Raw genomic sequence first — 10,567 nt, forward strand, 5'->3', positions numbered from 1 at the left:
CAACATCTTGTCAGTTTCACCTCTGGAGCATCTCTTGACCATTTCACTTTTGCAACATGTCTAGTTGATTTCATTTCTACAACATCTCTTGTCCATTTCACCTGACAGGGGAAGAGACAGAGGCTCAAAGAGGAAAGTGACCAACTTACTTATGCTTATATTGCTAATAAGGGCTGCAAGTAGGATTGGAACCAAGGCCCTCCTGTCTCCCCACTAAACCACACTGCCCTTTATCTAGGTCTGGGATTGGGCCACCAGGGTCATTGCAGATCTGGACTGGGCTGGGATCAGTGAAAAGATTGGTGGTTATAGGGTCTCCAGGAGGACCCATGCATTTTTGGTCCTGTCATCCAGACACAAGGAAGGTCCTGCTGCCTTCTTCCCCATTCAGACCCCATCCTGAGCATCAGGCTTGCTTCTGGGAGCCCCATTTTAGGAGGATCATTGACCAGAGGAAGGCAGGATAACAAAGGTAGAGATGCTCCTGGCCCCAGGCCCCACAGGAATGGCTTTGAAGAGCCTGCAGAGCTAAGGCGTCCTTAGAGCCCTAAGCCGTCTCTAGAGTCCTCTGTGGCCATCATATGGAAGAGAGGCTTTCTCCAGGGTTTAGCTGAGATGGTTAGATCTAGTGGGGAGATGGAGGGAGGATGATGGCAGGGGCAGTCTGCTGGAAGAGACAGGAGGGGATGGAACCAGGGGTGCTGGTGGTGGCCAGTGAGGTGGGGTCTGCCAAGGCTTCACATGAGGCTGTGAAGGTGATGAGAGAAGAGCAGGCTCTTAGGGAGAGGCTGCCATTATTTTTGTGAAAGGTCTCGGTTCTGGGGGTGGGGGCGCTGTGGGAGGGGTCTGAAGAGGGACAGGAGAGTTGCTGTGTAAAAATAATGTTCCCACTAGTCCTCATTCCTGACTGGAATCCTGCATGTCCAGGCGCCTCTTGGCCCTCCAAATGCTGACTTCCCATCTTCCATCTCTCCTCACAGAAGCTGCACAGCGGCACCACGGGGGTCTGTGCATTCCTTGTGGGACGCACCATCCACATGGCCTGGCTTGGAGACTCACAGGTCATGTTGGTGCAGCAGGGACGAGCGCTGGTGCTGATGGAGCCTCACAAGCCAGAGCGCCAGGTAAGCACCTGAGGGAGTGTCCCCGGAGAGAAACTGCCCCAGGTGACAGCCCCGACCACCAAGGCCCGGCTGGAGTCCTCAGTTTACTCCTCTATCAAGTAGGAACAATCATACTGCAATTAGCTATCTCACAGATTGTTGGTAAACCTAAAGAGCTATGAAAATGGGAATTCTGATGGCCTTTGCCTTCCCCCAGCAAAATGTTCAACTGCCCACTCTGCCCAGAAGTTTAGTTGGAGGGAATCTCCTCAAACTCTGGTTGGCCCTTGGGATGGGTGAGAGCCAGTGATATCAGGGGGCTCACAGTGCCAGAGGCGGGGTGCTCATGAAGCACGGAGAGAGGCCATGGGTACTAGTAAAGGAAAGCATTAGGACTGGCCCCAGGCGGGCCTGAGGATGTGTCCAGTGCAGGAACTCTTGGCCTCTCTGGTTCTGTAACAGGCAGATGGGGGCCCTCTTGATTTCGGGCTTAATGGCCCATTTTTCTGTTGCCCTGAGCAGAGCTCAGCCGAAGAGTGACCCTGCTGTCCTATGCCTGAGCCTGAGTCAGCATTGGAAGTGTTGAGAGAGCAGCCAAGAGCCTGGAACTGACATGGGCACCTGTTGCCATTGCCCCCTGGGCTGGAGGCTGGCCCCCCCAGACCTCAATGGGGCATCTTCAGGCATCTCATGGGATAGTGCATGGGCCAGTAGTAAAGAAGGTTCCACTCAGGAACTGGAGGCAGATGTCAGCTCTCTGGAGGGAGCACTTCCCAATGCCCAGAGCTAAAGGCTGGAGCCCGAAGTCTTCAGGCTTGGCTGAACACTTATTGGGGATACCTCACTTCAGCTCGGGGTGGGCACATCCATTCTGAACGTAGTTCAAGGGGCCACCCAAGCTACCCCAGAGAGAGCCTTTGAGGTAGTTCCTTACCCAGGACAGCCTGTGGAAAGCACTGGAGAAGAAAGATGTTGGCAGCGTCCCCAGAGCCCCTGGATGTGGGCCAGGAGCCCATCCCATCATTTCACTGAGTCAGTCCTCTTGCAGCATGTGGGGAGCTGCGGTTCAGCCTTGTTCTTCTCTGCCCCCTGAGGCAGAGCCAGGGCCTATTTGGGTTGGTCTAAAGGAAGACTTCCTCATGGCTCAGGTGATCCCAGCCTGGGCAGGGGTGAGCTCCCAGGCCTTTGTGGGGTGTTCAGGGAGGCCAAGTGTCCCTTGTCAGCAGGGACCAGAGGCCACTGAGACTCTGTGAGTTGGCCATTTGGGGTCCTAGAATTTTGCCTGGACACAGCCAAAGTCTCTGGCCTAAAAGTCACCCGCTCCAAATGCCCACCTCTCTCCTAGCTCAGCCCTCTTGGCTGCCAGGTCTCTCGGGGCTAAGGGTGTTGTTCATACAGGCCTGTCTCCTACTTTCTGCCCTCCCCCTGGCCTAATGCGGGCACCTTCTCCTGGGTCTCCCGGTTCTCCTCTGTCCTTCACGGACCTGCCAAAGCAATGTTCCTGAAGAACCCCCTTCCCTGAACTCCAGTGACCCCCACTTGGCCCAAGAAGATATTTCCCTCTTACCTCATGCTTTTAAAATTTCTATTTGTCAGGCAGATTTCCTGCGTGTCTGTTTATCTGTCCTATAGGATGTAGGTGATTGATGGCTCTGGAGTAACCGTCATTTAGTCAGAAAGCCCATATACCAAGTACTGGGGATGCAGTGAAAGGGGAGCCCCTGTGGAGCGCCCATTCGAGTCCCGCCTTGTCTCCCTGGGCCCCTCGCCTCACCTGGCTGCTCCCAGGCTCTGGGCTTGGAGCTCAGGGCTCTCTCTGCACACAGTAGGCCCTCAGTAAATGCTTGACGATCGCCTGATTTCTCTGAGGGCTGGCTCAAGGGATGAAGGGACAGTTGCCTGGGGGAGAACAAGGTCTGAGGGGATCTGATGGCCACAGGTTACTGCAGAGGAGAGGAGGTGACCTTGGGCTTGGCCCTGCGGAGCAGAACGGGACACCAGTGATGGGCTGAGCCACAAAGATCTGTTTGACTTCCCAACCTGCTGCTTAGAACAGCCCAGTGATGGGGTGTGTTCTTGTGCAGAGCAGTGAGTGAGCGCCCTGTCACTGCAGGTGTGCAAGCAGAGGAGGCAGTGTGATGCTGGGGGACCTGGATCGGGATCCTGGCTCTCAGGATTTTCACACTGATCTGCAAAGCCTCCCCCTCTTAGGAGGTGGCAGGGCCAGCGGGGCCTGCACCCCCAGACCCATCCTGAGCTTCCCTCCCGGACAGTGAAGCCGAGGCCCTGGAAGGCAGAGACCAGGTCCTGCACTGCTTGCAGCCAGGCACCCTCCCTTCCCTTTGTCAGCCCCACTTTACAGATGAGGGAACCAAGACAGAAGTTAAGTGATTTGCCGAGGGTCACACAGCTAGTAAAGACCCAGGTCTTCCTGACTCCAGGCATGGTGCTCTATGTGCCACTGAGCTGCCCCTCTGCTGGGCAGCCAGCAGAGGCTGACTGCCTCACTGTTGGTTAGGCCAGAGAGGTCCCCTTGTTGATCCATGAATGGCCTCCAGGGCCCTTCCTGGCTCTGATATTCCATTGACTGACCCTCTTCCCAGCATTTCATGCAGGTGGCCATCCCTGAAGTCTCCCTAAAACAGGGAGTCAGGAGCTGACTGAGTAACCTTGGGTGAGTCCCTTGACCACCAAGGAGCTCCTCAGTTTGATGCTTGTCCTGGACTCTGAATCCTGTGCCTTTTGCCTTTGGGAGGGCAGAGTCCCCAGTGGGGCAGAGACCTTCCCCCGTCCTCTGCTCCATCAGCACATCAGACTTTCAGGTGTCAGGGCTGCATTTTAGAAGGGGCTCAGCCAAGACAGGGCACAAGGTGCAACCTGGAGAGGACCACGGGCATCCATCTGCAGCCCTGGGGCTAGGCCAGAGAAAGATCCCCCAGACAGAGGCCTGGGTCAGGGCTCTGCCCTGCTCCTCATGGGCTGTGGGTCTGGGGCTTGTTACTAAGCTTTGGTCGCCTCATTGGTAAAACAAGGTAGCTCCTCCATGCCCTGCCCCCAGCCCACAGCTGTCGGGGCTCAGATAAGGGTGAAAGCTCCCCTGGAAGCCTCAGGAGTCTGGGTGCCTCTGAGCCCCCCTCCCCATGGAGGATAGGTGGGGCGTGGGCTGGCAGGTGGCAGGCTCCAACAGCCTGGGAAGTGGAGATCCTGAATGCTGCTTGGGGATCAGGTGAGGTCGTGGCTTCGTGTGCTGTGTAGCCTTTGGCATTAAGGAGATAGGAGTTAACATGGGCAGTGTGGTGCTGACTTGGGGAGTTAGGGTCCTGAGAGGCTGATTATCCAACCCGACCCCTGCATTTTACAGAGGAGGAGACTTGGAGCTGCCTATGGGCACTCAGGATTTGAACCCAAGCCCAGTCCTCTCTCCTCTGAGCCTCATTGTCCCCTTCATTTTGGCTCCAGGGCCTCCTGTGAGGCCAGGCCTGGCCCAGGTGCCAGGCTGGCCAAGGGGCCCTTGGAACATGTGTGGACCATCAGGAGGGTCATCTGGGGCCGTGAAGACTTCATTCAGCTGCATGAAGGCCTGGGGCCGGACAGCCTGGATTCTGCCTCTGCGAACCTCCTGGCAGGAGGGAGGGCCAGGGCTGGAGTTCAGCTGTGGGAGGCTCTCCCTCCATCACCCTGGGGCACCCTGTCTGCCATCAGTCAGCTCGGGCTGGGAGAAGACCACTTGGATTTCATGCCCTTCCTCGCCCACCCTGGGGAGGCTTAGGAGTTTGCCACTCTGGCTGCAGGCCAACAGAGCCCCTCATCCAGCAGCCCTTCAGCCAGGGCACCCAAACCCCCTCCGCTTTTCTCCTAGGATGAGAAGGAACGCATAGAGGCCCTGGGTGGGTTTGTGTCCTACATGGACTGCTGGCGAGTCAATGGGACCCTGGCTGTTTCCAGAGCTATCGGTAAGGAGGCCTTTGGTGGGTTGGCATCGATTAAGTGGGGGGTGGCAGGGAGCTCATACATGCACAAATTCAGAGAGAGGCCCAGGGCCACTGTCAGCAGTGGTCAGGCAGGCACAGGCCAGGGCAGGTTCCCCCTCTGCTGGCCGTGCTTGGCCTCCCTTGATGCAGACTGGGGAGGACACAGGTACAGGACTGGCTCCTGAGGACAGATGCCCTGCATCTCCTTGACCTCTCTCTACAGGGGCCTTGGCTGGGCCTCGGGATCTGGGGATTTAGGGGCACCAGGGCAGGTTCTCAGGGGCCAGCCAGTCCAGGCCCTGCTTGGGGCAGGGGCTCCCTCCAGAGCAAGCCCAGGTAGCTGCCCAGCCTCTCCCCAGAGGTCGCTCCTTCCCACGATGGCCCTTTGGACATTGGGGACCACAGATTTATAGTGGGCAGATCTGAAGGGTAGGTCTTCTGTATGATGTCCCTAGACAGTGGTCCTCAAAGACATGCAGTGACAGCCATCTCAGCAACTCCCAAGATAACTCCCCTTTGGAGCAGCTTTGATTGTGTGAATGGAGTCCCCCCTTCTGCTCCTTCTCTGGCCTGTTAAGGCCAAGCGAACCCCAGCTGATCTTGCTTTTCTGTGATGGTCCTTGCCATGTTGGATGGGAGGTGGTGTGCATCCCACCTGCCGCCCCCCCTCCCCGGGGAGCTCAGAGCCACCTTCTCTGAGCCCACACCTCCAGGACTGTGCTTTCCATTTCATTTCCCGTTTTGCCACCCTTGAAGGCCAGGCCAGCTGTGAGGCCACAGCTCCATGGAGGAGGCCCCAGTGACCATACTGGCTAGCAGTGGAAGGCTTCCGAGCCCAGGTCCAGGCTGGAAACGCCTTTAACTGCACAGATGCTCATCCATCACTCCCCTACCCACTCATCCCATCCCCAGGGAGGTCCCTGCGGTAGATCCCCGGGAGCCTCCCATTGCCTCCCCTGGCAATTTTGTTTGATGCCAACCACCCGTCCTGGCCTCCCTCCCCCGGCCATTTAGAAAAGGACTAGGGGAGAGAGTTCTGTGGGAGCGAGCATGGGGCAGCCACCCTGAGGCCAGGCCTGGCTTCAGCCTCTTCCCACACACCCTCTACTAAGGCCCCTATTCCTGAGCCCCAGGTTGAGGCCATCACATGACACCCAGGGTTTCCTTGACCGGACACAGAGTCATCGGGTCACCGTCGCCCTCAATTTTAAAGCTGACTAGGTTGGGCTCATCATTAGGGTGATCCCTGGAAGCAAGCATGCCAACAGGGGGTAGCTCAGAGACCTGAGGGGTCCTGGCCAGGCTCCCCTGCTCGAGCCATGTCTCCTTTTCACACTCAGTTTTCTCAGCAATTAAGAGAGGGACCTAGGAGATGATCCTTGATTTTGGTAGCTCAGGGGATGGAAATGATCCTGGGGAGTGAGTGAAGGAGGAGGGGTTGGGGCCAGAATTCTTAGTCAGCGCAGTGGAGGCTCTTAGGCAGAGCTTAAGGCTGGCCAGAGGACTGGACCAAATGACTCCTCGGGTGGGCTCTTCCTTGAACAGATGCCCCCAGGTCCGGTCTGGCCCACTCTGGCCATCAAGGCTTTGTATGTGCCAGGCCCCAAGGAGAGGCAGCCACGGTCACATGAAAGTGGCCTTCACTGGAAAACACTAGCACTCGCCGGCCTAGAGACCCTCCGAGGGTGGGCAGGGTTGGAGGAGGAATCCTTGGGCTGGGTTTTGGTGACCGTCTGGTTGCTCCGTCCAGGTGATGCCTTCCAGAAGCCTTACGTGTCTGGCGAGGCTGACGTGGCCTCCCACGAGCTCACAGGCACAGAAGACTACCTTCTTCTGGCCTGTGACGGCTTCTTCGACTCTGTCCCGCACGATGAGGTGGCCGGCCTGGTACGTGACTTTTTGGTCCAGAGTGAGGGCAGTGCTCTGCGGGTCGCTGAGGAGCTGGTGGCGGCTGCCCGTGAGCGGGGCTCTCGTGACAATATCACTGTCCTGGTGGTCTTCCTCAGGGACCCCCAGGAGCTTCTCAAAGACTGGATTCCTGCGGCAGCAGATGCCCACTAGGGCCTGAGCACGAGAGGCTCTGCCTTCTTGGGGCCCCAGAGCAGCAGTCTGGATGGCAGCCTGGGCACCTCCTCCCCTTGCTCCCCTGCCTCCCCAACCCAGGATTCCTTAGGAAATAAGGGGCCACCGTAGGACTTAGAGGCTAGCCTGGGCTGTTTCCTCCAGTATTACTAACCCTTTCCCAGGGTCTCATGTCTGCCCCCCCCCCCTCCCCCCGCCCAGGTTATGAAAACTGCGTTCCATCCTGTGCGGTTAGGTCAACAGTCCCCTGAATTCTCAGGAGAAAAATGTCCCAAACAGACAGTTAACAATTACCAAAGAGAGTGCTCTATAAAGCCTCCTGCCCTCCCGGCCTTGGGGCCGCTGCGGGCAGGCTTTCACAGACCAAAGACAAGCAGCTTGGCCCACATGCCAGTCCTTGCCTTCTCAGCCAGGGGTGCAGAGGAGGAGCAGGAAAGGAGAGCCTTCCACCTGCCCTCCCAGCCCCTTAGCCACCCCCAAGGGTCAGGCTGGTCCCTCGCTGGTCCCCTCTGTTACCAGCCCCGTGTGCCAGGCCGAATCAGGCATCCTGGCCCCTTCCCAGAGGTCACTGCCCTGTGAGCTCGACTTTGGGCTGTCCACGTTAGGGCAGCCCCTTCCTAGACAGTGTTACTTTGCAGTGGTTTTATTTTCCAAGAAGATGTCAAAGAAAAGCCTTTCTAGGTGGCCTTGCCACCCGCCAAGTGCCTTCAGCAGTCTCAGATGGGCAGTCGCTAGGTGCCCAGGTGCGCAGTTTATAGCCTCAGGCAGGGCGTGGTGTTCACCCCAGACGGAAGGGGGCAGAATCCAGCCTTGCTGAGCATTCCAGTTTGTAAAATGGCCCCGGGGGAAACCAGGGATTTTCCTGGAGTGGGAGAAGACACTAGAAACCTGGGCTGGACCTGCCCCAGGAAGAACAGGACGCTGGGGCTTTTTAGGAGTGACCTGAGGAGTCTGGCCATGCCCACCTGTGTCACCCACCTGGCTTAGCCCAGAAATCTTGGACAACTCACTCCTTCCTCTGTGCTTCACCTTCCTTGGCTGTGAAATGGGTGGGTTGGAGAAGGGGGTCCCAGAATTGGAAAGGACTCAGAAGTCATGTAGTCAAGCAAAAATCTCTCGTCCCGCACCCCTGAGCAGCGACCATCCCGCTTGCAGGGATGGAGGCCCATGGATTCCTCTTCCTCCCCCCAAGGCTCTGGTTTACCTAGAGACTTCAGATGCTCGGGCTCCCTGCAGGCTGCCCCCTCCTCGGCCTGGGCCCATTTCCTCTTCTGCTCAGCGATATAGGTGATTCTGTGACCTCTGAGCTTCTTTCCAGCCATGTGGCTGCCCTTTGGGCAGCTGGGGCTGCCCTGGCTTTGGGTCGGTGTCTCCTCTGGGAAAAACCGCTGGCTTCTGCTGATGGCTTGTTTCCCAGGGTCATGTTGACCCAATGGCTCAAACCGAACTTGAATTCATTGTGGAGACTGAAACCCAAGGGGAGAGTGCCCGACCAGGCTGTAAGGATGCCTCCCAGGTCTGCTGCTGAGCCCTCTTGGTCCCCAGCCCAGCCTGGGTGCCTCAGAAGAAAGGCATGGGAGGAAGGTCCAGTGACGAGCACCTCTAATGGCAGGGAGCTTACCCCTCCATGCAGTTCTCCATGTCATGAAGAAGAGTGTCAGCTGGGCCAGAGCACCAGAAGAATCAGGCTCCACATGAGGCCAGGCCCCAGCAGGCCTGCAGGTCTCCCTCTGTCCTTGGTTCTGAAGCCTCTCCTGGGCAGACTCAGAGCCGTGTCCTCCCCTCTGCTGGTCACTTGTCCCTCTGGGCCCCAGAACAGCTCAGGAACAACTGGTGGACTGAGCTCCTGAGGAAGAAGGCCCCAGATGGCTTGGCCAGTCACTTGAGCAGTGTAGACTGGTCCATTGTTTGCTTCTTCCATTTCCCTCATTCTGCTCAAAAACATGGCCTCCCGGGGAATGGCCGATACACTGAAGCTTCATGCCACATGGGCTGTGTCTGCCCGCTCCCCTTCCTTGCCCATCTTGGGGCCCAAGGCAGCAGCCTATGCAGGACACACCTCCAGATCCACCCTGGAAGCCAGGCTGCTGGGGCAGAGGGAAGGGAGAGGCCCTCCCCCTCTGCCCCAACTTTACTGTGGAGCCCCTTACTGGGGGAGACTGGGCTCTAGGGGCACCCCTCAAGCCCACAGATGCTTAGCAGATCCTTGCTCTTTGCAAGACCCTGTGTACCGTTAGTGCTGCCCTGATGCATCAGCCACTTAGTGTTCAGTATGCCAGTGTAAACCACACTTCCCCTCCCCCTGCCCCCTCCTGGGAGTACTGACAAGCAACTTGTGACAGGGACTGTTTCCAACCTTCCCAAACCAGCATTCACCAGAGCTGTCCCCTTGAGAAGTCAGGCTCTGCCTCCACCCTGCAATAAGTCTGTGGAGAAAGCAGCTCCTTTCTGGCTCAGATGGACTGGTGGGCTAGCCTGGGGAGCCCACCACAGCTTCCTGACTGGGTGCCTTTCCAGGCTGGGGCCGGCCAGGCCTGCCCTGCCTGACGCCATTGCTGTTGCCTCTTGGTCAGCACCAGGGAAAGCGCCCCTTAGGTTTGAAACTGTTTGGCCTCTCTTGTCTGTTGCTTTATGCCCGTTCCAGCCTGAGCACAGGGCCCCAGGGAGTGCTGGTGGCCACGTGGGACTAAGCCCAAGGGTCTTCACGCCCCCCGGGGATTGGCCCTCCCAGCCAAGTGCCAAGCAGTTGGTCAGGACCGTTCTGCACAGCATCCCTGTTTCCAGCAGAGAAGGATGATTAAGTATTATTAGAATCTATTTTTAAAATTAAGTGGGTTGGGAGACTGAGCTGCAAATGTCAGCTCCTTATACAGAAATACCAAATGCTAGGAGCCAGGTGCCCCCTCCCCCAACACTTTTTTTAAGGTACAGATAATCTTGATGCCTTTTCTTCAGGCTGGGAGAGCAGGGAGACTCCACCCTCTAAAGGAGATGGGACACAGAGTGAAGACAGGTGCCTGCTTAGCAAGTCCCCTGCCTTCCCTCTGCCCCCAGTGAGAAGATGATGGAGTTTGGAAGAGCAGTGGGCCTAACTCAGGAAGGTGCTGGTCCTGTCCCCAGCACCGCAGACAGCTCAGTGTCCCACAGTGCCTCCGTGCAACCCTCAGGCCAGCCACCTGCCCTCTTGGAGAATCAGCTTCCTCATGGGGAGTATGAGAGTTAGCGGAGATGGGCCACAAGGGCTTTCTAGCCTGCCACTCTGGCTGCCCTAAAGGCTGCTCCTGGTTCCTGGGAGTTCTCCCTGCTGCTTCCAGGCCCTGGGAGCTTGGATGGCTCAGGTTGTAGTGAGTTGGAAAAAAGTGTCCTAAGTGAGGCAAGGACTGGCCTGAGCAAAGAAGAGGGAGGGAGGGG

At 57.5% G+C, this 10,567-nt stretch overlaps 1 protein-coding gene across 2 annotated transcripts in view; it reads left to right on the forward strand.

The window, feature by feature from the left end:
* Window positions 1–10,561, forward strand: part of PPM1F (protein phosphatase, Mg2+/Mn2+ dependent 1F) — a 35,075-nt gene extending 24,514 nt beyond the window's left edge. For both annotated transcript variants that reach the window (XM_069100914.1, XM_069100917.1), the window contains exons 6-8: window positions 981–1,124; window positions 4,963–5,056; window positions 6,825–10,561. In XM_069100914.1, the coding sequence (XP_068957015.1) occupies window positions 981–1,124; window positions 4,963–5,056; window positions 6,825–7,135 (549 nt within the window). In that variant the 3' untranslated portion in view covers window positions 7,136–10,561. The remainder of the gene's footprint in view (window positions 1–980; window positions 1,125–4,962; window positions 5,057–6,824) is intronic.
* The last annotated feature ends 6 nt before the right edge of the window (window positions 10,562–10,567 follow it).

This window comes from Petaurus breviceps, unplaced genomic scaffold, assembly GCF_028583685.1.
Source record: "Petaurus breviceps papuanus isolate PSGF00001 unplaced genomic scaffold, PetGlider_PUasm1.0 428, whole genome shotgun sequence".
In the NCBI taxonomy this organism is placed as follows: domain Eukaryota; kingdom Metazoa; phylum Chordata; class Mammalia; order Diprotodontia; family Petauridae; genus Petaurus; species Petaurus breviceps.